Source organism: Oryza glaberrima, chromosome 7 (genome assembly GCF_000147395.1).
Source record: "Oryza glaberrima chromosome 7, OglaRS2, whole genome shotgun sequence".
NCBI lineage: Eukaryota > Viridiplantae > Streptophyta > Magnoliopsida > Poales > Poaceae > Oryza > Oryza glaberrima.
The window spans coordinates 15,523,183-15,545,115 of NC_068332.1; the positions used below are offsets into that span (position 1 = coordinate 15,523,183).

The 21,933-nt window shown below is 41.3% G+C and overlaps 1 protein-coding gene across 2 annotated transcripts; it reads right to left on the reverse strand.

Moving 5' to 3' along the window:
- Window positions 1-154: 154 nt before the first annotated feature.
- LOC127779822 (uncharacterized) lies at window positions 155-13,275 on the reverse strand. Of its 2 annotated transcripts, XR_008018736.1 has the most exons (4): window positions 13,159-13,275; window positions 12,987-13,074; window positions 11,458-12,307; window positions 155-1,149 (listed from the first exon to the last, which is right to left on the reverse strand). XR_008018736.1 is itself a non-coding variant. In XM_052306730.1 (3 exons), the coding sequence occupies exon 3, from the start codon at window positions 11,878-11,880 to the stop codon at window positions 10,444-10,446; it is 1,437 nt and encodes a 478-aa protein (XP_052162690.1). In that variant the 5' UTR covers window position 11,881; window positions 12,236-12,307; window positions 12,987-13,034. The 2 variants fall into 2 exon arrangements, 1 of the variants encoding a protein (XP_052162690.1); XM_052306730.1 differs by lacking the exons at window positions 155-1,149; window positions 13,159-13,275 and having other exon boundaries at window positions 10,444-11,881; window positions 12,236-12,307; window positions 12,987-13,034.
- Between the last annotated feature and the right edge of the window lie 8,658 nt (window positions 13,276-21,933).

Here is a 21,933-nt window from a genome sequence, read left to right on the forward strand (position 1 = left end):
TAATGCATCGCACAACAAACTCATAACTATATGAATAATAGGTGTTGCAAAAAATCAAATGCAAAATTATAGATATTTCTCAAAATATAACCAACAATATAATGCTTTTGAGATTATTGTGGTAGTTTTTGAAAAAACCCTTTATCTTGGTTAAAAAATCACGTATAGTACAAATAGATATGAAACAACTCATGTATTCCATTATTGTTCCATTATCGTGACACATGTTCTTGAATTAAATTCAAGGTTGTATGGTTCCAAGTAATATATCCAAACTAGATATTAACGAAAACATATTTAAAATAGAGTCAAGATCTATTTTAAAAATATCATCTACACATAAACATTCATATAAAAATCAAGCAACATTACATAAGTGCCCGCGCATATGCGCGGGCTACCTTCCTAGTTTCTTGTTCAAATTTAAAATTTATTTAAATAATTCGTTTGAAATGTTATCATGAGTGAGTTCTGTTGCTGCTTGGGCGCATGTGCTGGTTCACACACCACACCGCGTGTCTGATACGAACACACAAATAATCCAGCAGCAGCTTGAAGCAAAGAACATAGATTTTGGTGGGTCCTAAGCTTTGTGCAATATCTCAAAAGAATATTGCCTGGCAAAAGTATATACATCAAGCAAGATAAAGTTATATACTCAGAACAATCCATTGCCTGAAGGAATATTGCCTGGCTAAGGAATGATGGCTAGGTAGGGTGCGTTTGGATCTAGAGCAAGGATAATCCTATGGTGTTTGGTAGACGATAAAAATCCTTGCTTTTGATGGCAATCTAACCCATAACAACCAGGAGAAGGTTGATCACCGGCTCTCCTGCGACGGCAAAAATACACCGCTTACACAGCAGGTGCGGTAACCACCTATGAGGCTTGGTCAAAGCTAGATAAACCAAACAATGAGCCTTGCAACTTGTCTTGCTTGCAGAGACAACTTTCGTGCGATTGTGTCCCCGGTAGGCTCAGATCGTGTTCGCCATGCTTCGTTGTTCGAGTAGCATCCCAAACAAAGCAAATAAACCACATCATTGTTTGTTTTATTTCATCCTGTGCTCTCTTGTTATTCTTCATCTACATCTCCTGACAACTCCCAAGCCGATCGAACCAGCAGTGCTTGGCTGATGAGCTATGCCCTAGAAAATTGGAGGAAATTAAGTGGAGAAAGAAAGCAGACAGGCTAGTTATAGTTAACAATTAAGATTTAGTCCAATGAATGAACTGACGGCAGCAAAGACTTGCCAAATTGTGTAATCGATCTTGTGTTTCACATGTGGTGGTGATATATGTATCGGTCACCCTAATATGAAATTGGTTGATAGTGACTAAGAATCACTGAACCTTTAAACAGGGAAGTGAGGGAGAAAAGAGGGGAGGGCATGTGAACTATAAAGAGGGAGTAGTGAAAGTTTGAGGGTTAAAAACAGGGGTGTGTAAATAGGAGCAGAGAAGATAGGAGGTTGGGAGGAGTAAAGAGATGTGATACATGGTCCTATACACAAGTGAGCAACATGTATGTAACGCTATAAAGAGTGACGCCTCTCTACAATATAGGCACCAATATAAGATATTCATCTTTGTATCTACTCTTGAGTTTTTCTTTGGACTATCAGAGTTATCTACTATTCCTAAATAGTTAGCCACACTACGGGAGCGTATCCTATGCACACAGGCCCTCGCGTGTACACACCGTGTACACCAACTAAAAATTATCACAAAAAATTCTAGGAAAATTCATACATGTACTTTCAATAGTATTACATCTACGTGCAAAGTCGCATCTTCAAATTCATTCTACATAGAGAATAACAAAAAAAGATAAAATTCTAACAAAATTGCAACCTTAAAACTGTCAGATTTTTTTGTTGTTTTTGTTACGGCTAAAATATAATGAATTTGACGTTAAGATTTTCACCCTAGGTGTAATACATTTGAAAGTATGTGTATGATTTTTTTCTAGATTTTTTGGTGACATTTTTTAGTTGGTGTGCACGTGTGTACACGTGAGGGCCTGTGTGCATAGGATATGTTGCGATTATCTACAATTACGTGTAGCCACATCATCAAAAGCGTAGCCATTGGATTGTTCTTCATCTCAAATATTAGCCATTAGATACAGTAGGATTTCAGCTAACGTTAGGCCTATTTTATACATTAACCACTACCTCATTAAAACTAAAACATATCTCCTTTATTCCTTATGTTGATGGCTCCATACATGATCAAGTAATGATACCCACTCTCTCTCATACCCTAGATCCACTGTAGGAGAGAAAGAGGTTAGGGGATGTCATCGATGTTGGGGATGATGGTCTAGGGGTCGAGGGAGGAAGGAGGAGGATGGTGACTGGGGCAAAGGAGTTGACGAGTGGAGAACGAGGAGGACAAAGCGACTAGCTGCTCGATCGGGGAGAAAATGGAATCGATGGGGGAAACAGATCTGGAAGAGATAACGTTCACCCCGTATTGTATCCCTCCTACCAGTTTTTGTATTCATGGAAGGTACTGTGGTCTCTTATGTACGATGAATTCTTTCGAATTATTTTGTCCTTATTTTTGTGAGCGACGTACTTTATATATGTAACCTCTAACCAATGCACAACGTTATCCTTGTGGTTTCAATTGCTACGATCCTTTGTCCAAGGTCTTATCGTAAATTAGTTAACACTCAATAGAGAGTTCTCAATTGTTGCAAAATCTTGGCTGACAGCTTTGCACGTGTCCAGTAAAATCTTGAAGTTATCGGTGAGTAGAGTAATAAGTCGTAAATCCAGCAGCAGCTCGAGCAGTGAACATGGATCTTGGTGGTCATGACCATATTTCAAGGGTGTGCCATCTCAAAAATGGCCTGACAGGGTCGATCTATACACTATACACAAAGCAAGATAAATTTATTCAAGAGTGAAAGGAATGCTTTGTTCATGTTCAGAAAGATTTCAAACATCCTCGAGATGGAGATGGCCACGAAGTCTCTTCCCTCTTCCTCCAAGAAACAACCTCGTGCAGGAATGTCTCAAATAGGCTCTGATTGTGGTAACTGTTCTTCGTTGTTCATTCTACTTCGTCCTGGGCTGTAACATTCACCTCCATCTGTATATCCTGACAACTCCCATGCCGATATAACCAAGAAAATTTTTGGAAATTAGTAAGAGGAGGAAGAAGGCAGACAGGCCTGCAAGATACATCATCCCTGTGATGAACTATGAAGGGTAGGAGGTAAGTAAAAGTGGCTGGGTACTTAGCTTTTGGTTCTTTAGGTTTATTATGATAGAACCTATTAGAGATGAACCAGATCAGCAGAGAGGAGTAAAGCCAATTGATGCATTAATTTAGCACGTATACCGACATGGCAATATGCATGTATTATTACTCCACTTGCTGGATTTGCTATTGAGAATTAAAACACGTACACTTGTATTCATCCACCTTCAATCAGGTTGCACTAGAAAATAACTGCGGCTTTGCCGCACGGAAGTATACATAGACCGGATGGACCCAGTTTAAGCACTATTAAAGCCTAATGCTCATGTAAATAAGAATTGATCATAACTAAATCTATATATCCAAAACCAAAAATTGGGGGTGCATAATCTCAAAATTTTACTTTAAAGAACTTATGATAATCTAGTTTTACATACCATCAAACTTAGTTGCTTTTATTCCTGCCAATGAGAGGTCGACCGTATTTCCCCTTACAAAACCAATAAGAGGTTCATATCTGTTGGGATACGCGTAGGCTACGATAGCATATATCAAAATTTTCTATCGCGTAAACCAGGAACCATGCAAGTATTAGATCATAGATCATTACCACTCGACGCACTGCGCAGTGGAAGAAGACGCTGAGAAGTCGAAGAAACTCTCGCGAAGTAGCGCGCGTCGATGTAGAGGAAGTAGTCGATCGCACTGGCTCGACCTTCTCCTCCTCGTGCGTTCTCCTCGCCGTACTCCCACGCCGATCAGCACCGCAAACCAGCGGCGCCTCTACCGATATCCACACGTACAGGGACGGAACGCCACACGCAGATGTGCTAGCACCCGCGCACGGCTAGGGTTTTGCTCGGGGAGGGAAGTGACAGCTAGGATTTCTCATGTGATGCAATGCCTCCGCCGGTCACACCCCTCACGAATATATAGGATCCATCACTCGGGCCTCCAAGGCCCGTAGAACTCCTATTCGGATCCCTATCCGAAATAAGCTCATATTGGATCTCCATCCAATCCCCTTATTCCGGCCCATTAAGTGTGCGACCCTGTAGGTTCATATATACTCGGCTGTAACCCGAAAACTCCTTTTCAGTCCACGCGTCAACAGCGGCCCCTAGCAGAACGTATTGACCCACCGGGCATACATAAAGATCATATCGGCTGAACCTCTAGTGTATACTTGTATGAACCCCTTTGCCTCACGATATTGATTAAGCTCAAGGCTAGATATGTGCCATCCTCTAATAGCTCAATCATTCACTCGAACCTGTTGATAGATTATATAACTTGTGATTGACTCCTCAATCACCTTTGGCATGGCCATGCACTTCCATAATCTACAACATCGAGGGCCCCAGAGATATCTCTCCACAGGAGGGGCAAATCCCATCTTGATTATTCATATCCCACTACATGTTTCATAGCATACCCGAAAACTACTTTTATAACTACCCAATTATGGAGTAGTGTTTAGCACTCCCTAAGTAAGCTACTACACATGTTGAGAACCATGATAATCTTAGGTCTAAGGATTCAACACCAACACTCAATGAGATCACTGATGACACAACTCATATGGCTCTTGCAGTGTCTTATGTTGGGTCTATCCAACAACATGTTCACTAACATGTGTCCACATTATTAATTTGGTATCTCTATACCATGATCCATGAGACATAATCATCAATTAATACATGTGTTGATCATCTAAACATATTTGTTCCACATATGATATTTGATCAGGGATCCTTTAGAAATAGCAACACATAACATAAAGAGTCTCATGAAAGAATCACATATTCATTAACCAATAATGAGTTTATCTATTTCAAGGAACAAAGTCGGATAAATATGTAAACATAGTATGTGATACAATCATCTCTATGATTGCCTCTAGGGCATATCACTAACAGTCTCCCACTTGCACTAGAGTCAATCATGAACGTATCTTATACCCATTGCCCTAGTGTGTGCCTCATGCTTAGGCTGAGGGAGTGGCTTTGTCAACGGATCTGCAACATTCAAATCCGTATGTATTTTGCATATCTTCACATCTCCTCTACCCACTATCTCGCGAATGAGGTAATACCGCCGTAAAATGTGTTTGGACTTTTGATGCGATCTAAAATCATCTTTGTCGGTTTGGAAGCTTGCGTCAGTGTAACCATTTACAACGAGCTCTTCCTGTCCTCCATAGACTAGGAACATATCCTTAGTTCTTCTCAAGTACTTCAGGATATTCTTTACAGCTATCCAGTGACTCTCACCTGGATCTGATTAGTATCGGCTTGTTGCACTAAGTGCATATGAAACATCTGGACGTGTACATAGCATAGCATACATGATGGATCCGATTGCCGAGGCATATGGAATCATACCCATCTTGTTTCGCTCATCAGTCGTTTGAGGACACTGATTCTTGCCAAGATTAATGCCATGTGACATCGGTAAGAAACCTTTCTTAGAATCTTGCATGTTGAACCTTTTCAACACCTTGTCAATGTATGTACTCTAGCTTAATCCAATTAGCCTCTTTGATCTATCTCTACAGATCCTTATGCCCAGAATATATGCTGCTTCCCCTAAGTCCTACATTGAAAAACTGTTTTTCAACGATGTCTTAACGGATTCAAGCATAGGAATATCATTCCCAATCAATAATATGTCATCTACATATAGGATTAGAAACACCAGTGCGCTCCCACTAATCTTCTTGTATACACAAGGCTCTTCTTCGTTTTTGACAAAGCCCAACGCCTTGACTACTTCGTTAAAACGAATATTCCAACTCCGAGATGCTTGCTTCAACCCATAAATGGATTTCTGCAATTTGCATATCTTTTTAGCTGATTGTGGATCAACAAATCCCTTGGGTTGTGTCATGTACACATCCTCATCAAGATTTCCATTGAGGAAAGCTGTTTTGACATCCATTTGCCATATCTCATAATCGAAATAGGCAGCAATCGCTAAACAATCCGAATAGATTTTAGCATGGCGACTGGCGAGAAAGTTTCATCATAATCAACACCTTGAATTTGTCTGAAACCTTTTGCCACCAATCGTGCCTTATAGATGTGAACATTTCCATCTAAATCTGTCTTTTTCTTAAAGACCCATTTGCACTCAATGGCTTTTACACCATCAGGTGGATCAACCAAGTTCCAAACTTGATTGACATGCATGGATTCTATTTCAGATTTCATGGCTCCAAGCCATTTCTCAGAGTCTAGTCCCACCATTGCTTCCTCATAGGTAGTAGATTCATTTTTGTCTAACAACAATATATCACGTTGTCCTGAAGTTAACAACGCATACCTCGCAGGTGTACGCCATATCCTTTCGGACCTTCGTGAAGCCGGTGCTTCCACAACTTGTTCAACCTGTTGAACAATATCTTGCTCAGCTTGTGGTTGTGTGGACGCTGAAGCATTTTCCGGTGTTTCCTAAATTTCTTCAAGTCGCACCATGCTCCCACTATCCTTTCTTGAAATAAACTTTTTTTTCCAAGAAAACACCGTGTTGGGCGACAAACACTTTGCCCTCTTCCCGATTATAAAAATAATATCCTTTCGTTTCCTTAGGATACCCCACAAAGAAGCATTTATCTGATTTAGGTGTGAGTTTGTCCGATTGCAAACGTGTTACATAGACCTCACAACCCCAAATCTTTAGGAAAGACAAACTGGGACGCTTCCCTGTCCATATTTCATATGGTATCTTATCCACTGATTTTGATGGAACCCTGTTCAGTGTGAACGCAGCTGTCTCTAAAGCGTAACCCCAAAAGCTTAGCGGCAGATCAGTTTGGCTCATCATTGATCGCATCATGTCCAACAATGTACGATTCCTCCGTTCAGACACCCCATTCCACTGAGGCGTTCCTGGCAGAGTGAGTTGTGGAACAATTCCACACTCCTTTAGATGATTGCCAAAATCAAGGCTCAAGTACTCTCCACCACGATCAGATCGTAGATACTTGATTGTCTTGCCCAAATGATTTTGTACCTCATTCTGAAATTCCTTGAACTTTTCAAAAGACTCAGACTTATGCCTCATTAAGTAGACATAACCATATCTCCTAAAGTCATCGGTAAAGGTAATAAAGTACCCAAAACCACCTCTGGCAGTTGAGCTCATTGGTCCACATACATCAGTATGTACTAGTCCCAATAGTTCACTTGCCCTTTCACTTTGACCCATGAAAGGTGCCTTTGTCATTTTGCCAAGTAAAGAAGATTCGCATGTCTCAAATGATTCAAAATCAAACGAGTGTAGAAGTCCATCTCTACGAAGCTTCTCCATGCGTTTCTCATTTATATGACCCAAGCGACAATGCCAAATAAAAGTGGGATTCAAATCATTAGGACGTTGCCTTTTTGCATTAATGTTATAGACTGAACATCCATCAAGATTCACAATGTATAAGCCATTCATCATGGGTGCATGGAAATAGAAAATATCATTATAATAGACTGAACAACCATTGTCTACAGATCTAAAACCATAACCCTCTGCTTGCAAACAAGAAGCAGAGATAATGTTCTTACACAAAGCTGGAATGCAATAACAATTATTTAACTCCAAAACTAATCCTGACGGTAAAGATAATGGCATAGTGCCGACCGCAACAGCAGCAACTCTTGCTCCATTGCCCATGCGAATGCCCACTTCGCCTCTTGCTAAGCTCCTACTTCTTTTCAGCCCCTACAACGATTTGCATATGTGAGCAACTGACCCGGTATCAAATACCCAAGAATCAGTAGAGGAAGTAGCAAGATTAATTTCTATAACATTAATACCTGAGGTAGAACTCTTTCCATCCTGCTGCTTCTGCTTGAGCTGCTCTAGGTATTTCTTACATTTTCTTTTCCAATGACCTGTCTCCTTGCAAAAGAAGCACTCTGCATCCTTAGCGGGCCCTATCTTTTGAACCTTGGTCTTAGAGTTGCTAGTACTCGTGATCTCATCAGAGTTTACCTTTCTCTTTTGACCACTTTTCTTGTTGTTGGGCTTGCGCTTATGCATAACCATCACATGGTTGGAGTTTTTCTTAATGCTTTCCTCGGCAGTCTTTAGCATCCCATGCAATTCTGCCAAGGTCCTGTTCAGGTTGTTCATGTTGAAATTCATTATGAACGGCTCAAAGCTGGGAGGGAGCGACTGGAGAATCAAATCAGTAGCCAACTCTCGGCTAAGGGGAAAGCCAAGCTTATCCAGACTCTCGGTGTAACCAATCATTTTGATCACATGTGGGCTCACTGGATTACCTTCTACAAGCCCACACACAAACAAGGACTTTGAGGTATTAAACCTCTCAGCTCTTGCTTGGTCCTCAAACATGTTACATAGTCCCGTGATTATCGTATGAGCATCCAATGCCTCATATTGCCTTTGAAGCTCAGAGGACATAGTAGCAAGCATGAGACAACTTATATCAAGATAATCATTGCATCGCTTTTCATGCTCCCTACGTTGAGCAGCAGGAGCATTGTTGGGCAAGTTAGCTGGAAAAGGCTCTGTAAGCACAAACTCTTTGTGCTCTTGGTGGCACGCGGTTTCGTGCAGCAGGAGGGGATCGACTACGACGATGCCTTCGCTCCCGTGGCACGGATGGAGTCCGTGCGACTCCTTCTTGCGCTGGCTGCTCAGGAAGGCTGGAGCGTCCATCACATGGACGTTAAGTCGGCGTTTCAGAACGGCGACTTGAAGGAGGAGGTCTACGTGCACCAGCCGCCGGGATTTGTGATCCCCGACAAGGAGGGCAAGGTGCTACGCCTGCACAAGGCCCTCTATGGCTTGCGGCAGGCACCGAGGGTGTGGAATGCCAAGTTGGATTCTACGCTCAAGGGGATGGGCTTCGAGCAAAGCCCGCACGAGGCAGCCATCTACCGACAGGGCAATGGTGGAAAAGCCTTGCTGGTGGGTGTCTACGTCGACGACTTGGTGATCACCGGCACCAAGGATGCGGAGGTCGCAGCGTTCAAGGAGGAGATGAAGGCCACCTTCCAGATGAGTGATCTGGGGCCTCTCTCCTTCTATCTGGGGATCGAGGTGCACCAGGACGACTCCGGGATCACGCTTCGACAGACCGCCTACACCAAGCGTGTCGTTGAGCTGGCTGGGCTCACCGATTGCAACCGAGCTCTCACTCCGATGGAGGAGAGACTGAAGTTGAGCCGCGATAGCACGACGGAGGAAGTGGATTCTACACAGTACCGACGTCTTGTGGGGAGCCTTCGCTACCTCACCCACACACGGCCGGACTTGGCCTTCTCCGTTGGCTACGTTAGTCGGTTCAAGCAGCTACCGACGACGGAGCACCAGCAGGCTGTGAAGAGGATCATCCGCTACGTTGCGGGGACTCTCGACCACGGTCTCTACTACCCGAGGTGTCCTGGCAAGGCACACTTCGTCAGGTACAGCGACAGCGACCACGCCGGCGACATCAACACCAGCAAGAGCACGAGCGGGATTCTCTTCTTCCTCGGCGAGTGCCTCGTTAGCTGGCAGTCGGTAAAGCAGCAGGTGGTGGCCTTGTCCAGCTGCGAGGCCAAGTACATGGCGGCCTCCGCCGCTTCGACCCAAGCGCTCTGGCTTGCTCGACTGCTTAGTGATCTCCTCGGCAGAGACATTGGAGCGGTGGAGCTTAGGATGGATAGCAAGTCCGCTCTAGCCCTGGCAAAGAACCCCGTTTTTCACGAACGGAGCAAGCACATCCGGGTGAGGTACCACTTCATCCGAAGCTACTTGGAGGAAGGGAGCATCAAGGCGAGCTACATCAACACCAAGGACCAGCTTGCGGATTTGCTCACCAAGCCCCTTGGGAGGATCAAGTTCCTTGAGCTTTGCTCCCGGATCGGGATGGCTCAACTTTCCCACAAGACGGCGCACAAGACTTAGGGGCAGAATGTAGGAATAAGTCTTGGTCTTGGTCTTGTGGTGCTTTTTCTTGCTTTTTAGCTCTAGGACAGCATTTCTACTTTCAGTTTGGATGCTCTAGGACAGCTCGGACAGCAGTTTGTTGAGATGCTCTAGGACAGTTTGTTGGGATGCTCTAGAACAGCACCCACTTGCCCTAGCATGGCTGCTACAAGCAGCTATAAATATGTATCCAATCCTCTTTGGGAGGATATGGCTTTTGAGTTTGTGAATGAAGAAAACCAGAAAATTGCCCCATTCTGAGTGCCATCCTCTTCTCAATGAGAGTAACCATTGAAATTCTAACAGTGGTGTACTGGTGTGTTCTTTCGAAATGCATTTGCTTGAGTCCAAAACTCATGGTCACTTGGAAGGAAGCATCGATGGCAATCAAACCAACAACTTTTCCCTCCATTATGGAGCCTGAATGCTTTTGACTCACACATACATGTTGGGCATGCTAAGTTACCATTGGTGCTCCAACCCGCAAAATCACCATAAGCACAAAAGTCATGGATCGACCAAAGATATGCTGCTCTCATAATGAAGTTTTCCTTCTTCGAAGCATCCCATGTGGTTACACCATCCCATATCTGAAGTAACTCATCCACCAAAGGTTCCAATAGTGTGCTCAAGTTCTTTCCAGGATGTTGAGGACCAGGGATAACAAGGGCAAGCATTATGTTCTCTGGTTTCATGCAAATGTCTGGTGGGAGATTGTATGGTACCATAAAGACAGGCCAACAGGAGTATGACGCAGCAGTCATGTTGAAAGCTGTGAATCCATCTATAGCTAGACCAAGCCGGACATTTCTTGGATCTTGTGCAAAAGTAGAAAAATCTACATCAAATTGAATCCATGCTTCACCCTCACGTGGGTGCATCATCACATTTAGCTTATGTGTAGGGTGTTCTTTGTGCCATCTCATTTGGACTGCTATCTCTTCATTATTATACAACCTTTGCAGTCTAGGTATGATAGGGAGATACCTTAGAACCTTACATGGAACTTTGCTATTGTCATTCTCATACCGAGATGTTTTGAAAAAGTCACATCTAACTTTCTCAGCATTGTCTTTGTAGTAAAGCATGCAATTGTTGTAGCACACATCAATTTTTTCATATGGCATCCCTAGTCCAGCAAGAGTTTTCTTTGAACGATAGAAGTTATCATCCAACTTTGACCCAGCAGGGAGGAGATCATGGATCAATTGCATCACATCATCATAGCATGCTGATGGCATGTTGTACTGTGACTTGATGGCAAGCAGACAAGCTATGGTAGATAAACAGGTGTGTGTTGTTTGATCGTGTACCTTTTCATCTGCACTAGCCACCATCTTGTAGTAGGCCTGAGCAGAAGCTGTGGGTTCTTCCTTAGAAAGCTGGTAATCGCTGGCTATGTCAGCCAACATGTCATCCATCCGATCCGGTTCATCAAAATCTTCATTACCTTCTGAAGTTGTGGCTTGATCTTGACCAATACACTCACCATGTTCTGTCCAATTCATGTAATTCTCCTTGAAACCCTCACGACACAAATGCATTTCGATCATTTGCCGTTTGTGCGAAACGTAGTTCCGACATAAGGAGCATGGGCACTTAATTTTTCCACTAACAACGATATTTGGAAGGGAAAAGGCGTGATCCAAGAAACCCTTAGTTTGTTCTACCCACTCATCAGTCGGTGCACAACCACGTTTCCACCCAGCATACATCCACTCACGGTTATTCGCCATACTGTGATTAAGAAATTTTCTATTCAGTATAGAACTTAGGCTCATATATTAAACTAGATATGAACAATAGAAGCAGCCTAATCACATCAAGATACTACATCTAATAAGCTACCTGTAGTTATACTTGTCACTATATCTAGGAGTTGTACTATATCTAGGAGTTGTACTACTAACTGCTCCTGAACAGTTGTTATATATATATAGTAGTATATTTCTACATATGCATGTGTCAATGTAGATCAAGATTCTTACATGATAGCATGTAACAGTAAGATAGGATTCAACATACAGGTGCATTGCAGCAGATAAAGTTAAAAAGAACTATAAAGGATTGAAAATTGTGTTTCAGTTTTACCTTGATGGATATCAAACTGATTTTGTCTGCTATTTTGTTGATACTTCTCCAGTAAATTCAAGGTTTAGTCTCCTATAGAGTGTTAAATCAAAAGGATTACTAACCCAACATCATATACGCATCATTTATCCAAAAACAAGCTGATATTTTCACAAGCAGAAGCATACAAGACTGATAAGTGTATAGGAAAAATATATATTTCAGAAAATAAACTATCTCAATTCTAGGACCTCCTCAAACCATTGATCATCTAAATCAATTGAGCCACTTGACAACTCCACTATAGATATATTGTTTCTAATTTCTATCGTACAGTACAATTGTGCTACATAACAGCAAGTAGTAGAATAATGTAATCTGCATAATCCACAAACAAATGAAATGAAAAACAAAAGCCAGTAGTATTTGATATGTACAGTGAACAACTTGCATTTCTATTGCTCTAAATAAAAAATAAAAAGCTAGCCCATCTAAATAAGTAGTGAACTTATGAAACTTAAATTTGATTTGCCCCCAACGACCCCCACCTCCTGTGAAAAGAATTTTACTTCTCCAGAGATTGATTTGCCCATGCTATATAGGGGGTTAAATCTGGAACCTAATGTCTATTGTGCATGAACAAAGAAGAATATGTCCAACTCAAAAAGGGGAAATCTATCGCTGCAGATCCAGAAACTAGCAACATCTCCAGGACACACATATTGCGGGTACAGATGGGAGGGACGAGGGATGAGTAAGAGGATGTGCTTACAGTAGTGCTCGCCGCCGCCGACGACAAGAGGAAGCGGCGCTGCTCTGCTCTACTCGCTCGCGGGACGATGGAGATCAGCGCAGGCTGGCTGGAAAAACGAAAAGTTTCCAGATCTAGAACAGCAGAAAACGAAGAGAAAGGTGAGAGCGGGGAGGGGGAGGAGAGTGAGTACAGGGTAGGGTGGTCGCCGGCGACGTAACCCGCGACGGAGAGGTGAGCAACTGCAGTGGTGGTGGTGGCGGCGGCGGCGGCGGTGGGTAAAAACGCGACGTGAAAAAACCCTCGATAACGATCGATCAGAAGCACTGGTAATAAACAGGCCTGGAGTATTCATGGGCTTCTCCCTGTTATTGGGCCAACCTCAGCTTAATACTAGAGTGGGTTCCTGAGTAAATTGATCTTTTGCCTCTTTGGTGACTGTAATACGAGTTTACTCAAAAAACATTTTTTTTCTGTGACTGCATTACTTTTGCTTTCACGAAAATCTATTTTCATGACAGTGCACTCATCACTGTCACGAAATAATATTTTGGTGAAGGTATTTATTTAACCATCACAAAAGCTGTGGGACAGTCACCAAAAACTGATTTTCCAGTAGTATATCACCTCTGGGCCGGGTGTAGTAGCTCTTGTTTTAGATAACCTGATATTGAATGATTGGTTTTATGTAATTCAGTTCAGTGATGTTTATCTGCTGGCTGTATGCTGTTAGATTAGGATTGGGTGTTTTAAGTGAACTTCCCATGTCTAATACGAGCAATAAGCCACAAATCCAGCAGCAGCTTGAGTAGGGAACAACGACCTGCATGAACATCTCTCTACCTTGTGTGATGCATATTCTGATCGAGCTACATATGGTAGCTATAAATGGGAAGGAAGACACATGAATGTGTAAAGAAAGAGGTGAAATGAGGTATTTCTGCAGTTTTTACAAATAAACCCCTAAAAATACTTATTTCAGGAATGCACATGCCATCTCACCACTGGACTACACATACTCCGTTCTAGATTAATCATCGTTCTAGATTAATCATCACATAACCAAAAATCAGATTTTCCAAATTGATCATCACATAACCCTGGACCTTTAATTTGTTAATTTAATGCACAACATTATTGCATCTATGCATGCATATAGGAAGGTAGTTGGGGTAGTTAAGCCATCGTTTCTTGTGAATGTGGGCAGAGTTAAATTCTACAAATTTCTTAATTCTGTCCCACCATATACTCACATTAAATAAAATATAGGAAAGTTAAACATTCCTTAGGGTGTGTTTGAGAAGGAGGGGATTGAGGAGATTGGGAAGATACGCAAAACGAGATGAGCAATTAGCACATGATTAATTGAGTATTAATTATTTTAAACTTCAAAAATAGATTAATATGATTTTTTAAAGCAACTTTCCTATAGAAATTTTTTGCAAAAAACACACCGTTTAGTAGTTCGGCAAGCGTGCGCGTGGAAAACAAAACTATCTTTCTCTCTTTCTCCTGCGCTCGAACGCAGCCTTAGTCTTGATAAAGAAACTTATATGATGATCAAATACAATCATGGAGAGTATCCTTTTAAGTTGAATGTGTAATTTCTTAAGGCCCCCTTTGAATTGGAGGAAAAATGGAGGAAAAACGTAGGAAACTTTCCTATTCCTACAATTCTAGAGCAAAAACGTAGGAAAGTTAACATCCACTCTAACCTCTTGGAAAACTTTCCTTGAATCTATCTCTCTCATCTCATTCCTGCATTTTTCCTGCGGTCTAATCAAACGGTCATTCCTATATTTTTCATATGTTTTGCAATCCTCTGTTTTACAGTCTATCTCTTTCATCTGATTCCTGCATTTTTCCTGTGGTCTAATCAAACGGTCATTCATATATTTTTCCTATGTTTGCAATCCTCTGTTTTACACTTATATTCCTATCAAAATCCTGTGTTTTTTCTATTCCTCCGTTTTTTTTAATCCTAAGTATATGTTAGCTGCTTCTGTGCCATGGGGGTGGGTTTCGGTGCTAATTAATGTCGTTGGCGAGACATCAGATGGAATTGTTGGCGATGAACTAGGAGTCCACTCATGGAATATGTTCTTTTAAGGATATATTTATAAGATGATTTTTAAAAATGAGCTACAATGTGAAAAATGCATAAAGAGGTCGTGCAAATGTACGCAGGTAAGTAGGTGAGAACGGTTTTGCTATCTGCACATGCCGATGCTAAAAATGACTGAAGTTGACCGGTGACCCGAACAGAGAGAAAAACGTTAAAGCTATGCATTTGGTGCCAGCAAAAGTGTAATCAACTGACTGCAATTCAATATGTTCAGCTGCAGATCTATCTGAGTAGGCACACAGATTAAACTTCACGTGAAAACTACTACTCCCTCCGTTTCATAATGTAAGTCATTCTACCATTTCCCACATTCATATTGATGGTACATAAGTCTAGATTCATTAACATCAATATGAATATGAAAATTACTAAAATGACTTACATTGTGAAACGGAGGAAGTATGTCAGTGGTGATAAAAAGAAGTGATGATTTTTAGCTGATAAGTCGCTGCCAAATTTTGAATTTTAAAGTTTATTTCGATATTTCTTTAACGTTGTTTGTTTTTCAGCATTAGCTTAGTTGCTAAGAACATATATGAAAGTTTTACTCATAAATTAGTTTTTGTCGCTAATTAATAAGTAAGCTATTACATCTCTTGTCCAACCAAAGGGGACCTATGTCACAGGTGATAACAACTCATGGATTTTTCCCATGATAAGTATATACAATAAACGTTAGTTTTCCTATGACCTCGTTTGACCATACAAATTAAACTTCGATGCTTTTATGTGTATATGAGACTTCCATAGCGTATGCCTGCATGCCACTGTCCACACATGTATGTCTATCTAGTTCAGACGCTAACATCATATCAGGCGGGAGAATTTCAGACCTTAGGGAAAATATCTCTCCTGTAGCTATTAGCTAGCCTTCTTCAGCCCTCAGACAGGATGACTACTGCACACCCGTGTTCCTGAAAGAAATTTTCGTCGCTTCAGCGCAATCAATTTGACTTGCAGTTTCAGGACACCATGCTAACCCCGTTAGTTCATCTCTCGCTGTACATTTGTACGTCCTAATACCTCCCATTCCAAGCGAGCCATCGTTGTAAAAGAAAGGCTGAATCACACATCCAAAATCGTCACGGCCGTTTGCGACGAACGCAGTGTTTTTGTCACAGAAGGGGCTCTGCGACGATGTTCTCGATCATTCGTCATAAGATCGTCACAGAACACGGCTTGTGATGAAATTTCACTACTTCTTGCCGAAAGTAGCTCGTCAATGGAAGCCCAAATTAACCGTCGGGGGGTGGGGGGACAGGATATTGAGCAACATATATATATATATATATATGTATATATATATATATATATATATATATATATATATATATGTATATAGATACATACATACATACATATATACATACATACATACATACATATATATACATATATATATATATATATATATATATATATATATATATATATATATATATATTCCAAGACATGCAAAGAGGCGAGCCTCATATATAGGTGATGGCTGCAGAAGAGAGGTTAAAATAATCGGGAGTTGTCTGAAAAAATTATATATATATATATATATATATATATATATATATATATATATATAATGAGGGGTGGATGAGGATAGTAAAAGACCATGTGAGTAAACTCGTTAAAGCAATATTATGGGAATAAAAAGGCACTCCATCAGTTTAGTTGTCACATCCTAAAAATCCTAAAAATATAAATTGTTGTTTAATTGGAATTATTAGAATTGATTTTAAAAGTCTTGAAAAGAAGATCTAATTTTAAATAATAAATTCCAATATAAAATAGGACCAGATAAAATTTCATTAAATACTTTGCTTGATTCTATAATTCCTAGATTTTTCTGGGATTTATTTGAGCTAAGGAAGTATTTTTAATAAATGGAATTGCATTTCATGAATAATTTAAATTGAAAAAGGTTTTTAAAAGTCTCTTTTGGCTTTGGGCCGAAAGACGGCCCAAAACCCTCTCTCTCTCCTCCTCGGCCCAAGTCGGCCCAGCCCGCAGCCGAGCCGCCGCCCGCTCGCGCGTCCGCCCGCTGACAGGTGGGGCCCACCTGTCAGTCTTCGTCTTCCTCGCGCCGCCACCACCGCCCGAAACCCTAGCCGCGCCGCGCCGCCGCCGCCATTCCAATCCGGCCGATCCTTTCCGTTTCCGATGAAATCGATAGAGGGGAAATGATCTTCTCGATCTCCTCTATCTTTTCTCTTTTGGAATCATCGGCTAAAATCGTTTGGAAATTCGTGGATTCGATCTCGAATCGGATTCATCTCTCTCCTCCGAACCTTAGACTTTCCTTCCCGCTGCCGGTCGCTGTGGGCCTCCGTCACCGCCTCCTTGCCCCTATAAAAGCACCCCCAAGCCCGCCGCTACCCGCCGCCACCCTCGCCTTCGTCCCTCGCCGCCCGTAGCGCCCTAGTCCCGTGCAGTCTAGCGCCGCCGTCGCCGCTGTCGCTCCAGCCGTGCGCCGCCGTCGCTCCGGTCGTCGCCGTCGCTCAGGAAGGCCGCCGTCGTGGTCGCCGTCGCGTCGCCGTCCTCGTCCGCCCCTCCGCCGTCGCTATCGACCGCCGGAACTCCGTCGCCGTCGTCAAGCCGAAGGTTGCCGCCGCTTCTTCCTCGTCGCCGACATCGTCCGGTCATCGTCCGTCGTCGCTTTGGTCGCCGGTGAGTTCGCCGTGCTGCCCGCAACCCGTAGAGGCTTTCCGTTCACGCTGTCGTGCCGTGGTTCGCCGGCGAGCTCACGCGGTTCGGTCGCCGCCGGTGGTGACGTCATCGCCGACGTCATCGATGCCGTCCGCCGTGGTCCGGCCGTGGACCGGTCGATCTCGGCCGTTCGTTTTGGATGGATCGATCTCAGCCGTCCAATCTCGTGAACCGCCGCCGTGCACCCGGTCCACCGCAAACCCTAGCCGCTGACGCAATAAATCCTCTTTTCCTTTTCAAAAATAATTCATTATTGCGTCATAATTCAATTAAAATCCATATAAGTGTTTTAATCCGATTTAATCTTTAAAAATTCATAACTAATTCATCTTAGCTCGGATTTAGTTGGTTCTAGTTTCTAAATTTTTCTAAAATTGAGATCTACATGTTAAAAATATCCACATGTACTGTTCCTGCTTGTTTATGTGTTGTTTTGGTGCTTTTGCTCTTTTCTGTTTAGATTCCGACGTTTCCGGAGAGTTCGTTTTCGCAGGAGAAGAATTTGAAGAGTTCCAAGGCCAGCAAGGCAAGTCACACAGATCCCAAACAACCCTTTGAACATGTTGATCCCGTTTAAAGCTATTGTTTCTATTCAACTATTGCATTTATTTTCGAATGTCATTGGGTGGAATTAACCTTTTGTTTCTTATAGCCCTTTCGTTCTTGATTACTTTATTCCTTGATACCTTGGGTTATTATAAATTGACTAGTTGAGCTTTATATATTGGTTCAGCTAGATATTAGATGTGATTGCTTAGCCATGCTTAGAAACTTTAGCACACTATTGGGATAACTTATTATTCACTATTATTTAATGATGGCTTAATGATAGCTCATGATGGTTAATCATAATTGGTTAATTAATTAATTTGCCAACTAAAACCTGATAATGGTGGGTTGTGAGCACATGGTTTTGATGGTCGTGCTCATGACAATTAAGGACCGGTTCACGAGTTTCGGTTGAGAAACATTAACCGTGCCAACCACAAGCCAGCGTGGGCAATGGCTTTACCTTTTATATAGCATGGTTCATTGCGGGGCACCAGACTGAGAAGTGGCGGAGATAAGCCCACGGGGGTCGCTGGGGAGTCCATGCCTTGTTTATAAGGGGGTGATTATGATCCAGGAACGGTGCGCTGTGGTGGATTGTGTTGTGCGAGGGATACTGTCACAGCTCCTTTCCAAGGTACCGTGGTGGTATTGAGGCACATGGTGACATGTTGTGGGGCTGTGTCTTGTGGGTACAGTGGTACACCTCTGGCCAGAGTAAAACTATTCGAATAGCCGTGCCCGCGGTTATGGGCGGGTCTAACAATGTCTTTCGTGATTAGTCTCACACCTCTCATCATAATGAAAGATGCTATAACTGGTAATAATTTGATTAGCTCCTAGTTTGGAATGGTATATTCCTGGTTTGGAGATAGAACTGTGCAGCCGGGATTGGTTGTTCAGAATGGTTGGGCCTATGCAACGGGGTATGTTGTATAGCGTTGGATTAATATTGTTTAATTATTACTTAACTGTTTTATTAAATTCTGAAATGTTTATTAAATGCTGTTTATGCAAATGAAACCCTACTATGCCATCCTTTGTTATCCTGTGCACTTGCATATTTGCTGCGTGGCTTGCTGAGTATGTCATATACTCACCTTGCAATCATTCATCAGAGGAGGAGTTCTACAGTGATGCTGATGGTGTGGAGGATTAGGTGTAGCCCTGGTCAAGCTGCCTGTGGAGTGGAGTCGTCTGCGCCGTTTATCTTATTTTTCCGCTGCTTAGATCTTTATTGATTGAGAGGGACTATCTACCTCTGTAATGACATTTTATTCGCTTATTAATTAGAGTAATAATTGTACTCTATTATCAATTTGTTATTGTGTGCCTCGGCTGATTCCTGGACGAGGGTTCACACACATGTAAGCGTTTGGAATTTTGGATAGAAATTCCGGGCGTGACATTAGTCCACAACAGAGGACTCATTGAGCTGAAAACTGAAAACTGGTAAGATAACTAATGTTTTTGGTGAACACACAAACACTAGAAATTTACTAGTAATTATTGAAACATTGGGCAGATTTTCCCCATCAGAAACAAATGTAGAACAAGTAGTGCTTGAATCTATCAATGAAAAAATATTGAACAGTGTATAATGTCTCACGGTTCTTTGGAACAAACCCGATTTAATAAATTACAACCTCCTTGAGCTTGGCAAACACAACACCTATCACTCATGGAATCCTGTTATCAATATCTGATTTTGAACTTAAAAAATGAATCTCAGTCAGTGTCCTTTTCATGCATGTTTTTTTTCTATGCATGCCAAGAACATCCAGGCTGTATTCGTTTACTGGGGTTGGAAACTAATCCCTCCAACCGTAAAACGGTTCGACTTATTACGACTTATTAGCGCATGATTAACTAAGTGGTAGCTAATTTATTTAAAAATGGATTAATATGATTCTTTAAAGTATATAACTTTCGAAAATATATTTTTAAAAAACGTACCTTTTAGCAGTTATTTTTTACAGTTAAACAATAAGAGAGGCTCTTACTATGATGCATTAAAGAAACCAAAGGTTTATACACAAGAAAAAGTAGGGGGCGGGGTAGAGAGAGATAGAGAGATTACAAATGTTCAATCCATGATTGCCAAGTTAAACGGTCTTGCTCTTTTACTGTATGCAAAAGTAGAGTTAACTCCTCTTTGTAAAATAATTTCCAGTAACTAAAGGAGGGCTGAATGTTGTTAAAGATAAGATCATTTCTCCTCTTCCAAATGTTTCTGAGTGCTGTAGCAATTGCTTCGATGAAGAAAGGATATCCAAATTTTTGTTTAGCTATGACCACCATGTTCATGAACTCTTGGTTTCTTTGCCATTGTATGCTAATAGCAGACTATAAGTCAGCTATAGTACTAGTGGAACATGTCATTTTCTTGGTACATCATTGATTGCATGGTCTTCTAGGAAAAAATCTAGTGTTGCTCAATCAACTGCTGAATCTGAATATGTTGCTGCTGTTGGTTGTTGTTCACAGATTCTTTGGCTTTTATCTACTTTGAAAGATTATGGTCTTACTTTTGAGAAAGTACCTCTCTTTTATGATAATACTAGTGCTATTAATATTGCTAAGAATCCTGTTCAACACTCACGCACAAAGCACATTGATATTCGCTTTCACTTTTTGAGGGATCATGTTGAGAAGGGAGATGTTGAATTGCAGTTTTTGGACACAAAGTTGCAAATTGCTGATATTTTCACTAAACCTTTGGATTCTAATCGATTTGCTTTTCTTCGTGGTGAATTGGGCATAATTCATCCTTTTGGCATGGTTTGAGGGGTAGTTTGTACCTCATGGTTTTATCAAGCAATAATATGAAAATGAAAAATTGAGAAAACAGAGCTTTGTTTATGCATATGGTATTTTCTTGTGCATGCTAGCAATACTTTGAAGGTTTATTTGTCTCTAGCATAGCTTGTATGTATTCTAGTCTTTTCATGAGATTTAGATTTTGCTTTTAAGGGAGATGATGCATGACATTTAAATCCTACTTGAATTAAGCAAATATGCAATGTTGATGCTAGCATATGGTTTGATCTATAAGTGCTCTATATATATGCTTTATTGAATTGTAATTCCTCAAATAGCTTTAACTGCTCATTGTGAAAAGAGAATAAAAGTATGAAGAAAATGAATACCGAATCCTTGGAAACAGTCTTGACGACAAGGATGTATTCGATGTGAGCAAAATAATGGGTGCCGAATCCCTGGAAACAGTCTTGACGATAGGGACGTACCCGGAATAAAAGAGAAAAATATGAGCAAAAAGGCTCAAGAAAAGAAAAAGATAAAAAAATTCTCTTGTTTATTTTGTGCTAAAGGTTATTTGAGAAAGAGTGATAAATGCAATAGGTATATATATTTAGTGTTTATTCTTCAACCTATGTGCTTGTTAAGATGTTGCATTATAAATCGTATGAAATCATGAATTTTGATTGTTGATTCAAGCTTAATTGTAAAATACTTGGTTCATGGTTATACTTTAATGCATGCTTGTTATATTATAGATGGGCTTATCTTCTTTTTATTGCAATTCATAACTTGATATGCTATATGTATGCTAAGCTCTTAAACATTAATGAA

Bases quoted from the DNA above. Each gene is read 5' to 3' on its own strand.
- LOC127779822 (XM_052306730.1), bottom strand. From the start codon at position 11,880: ATGGCGAATAACCGTGAGTGGATGTATGCTGGGTGGAAACGTGGTTGT.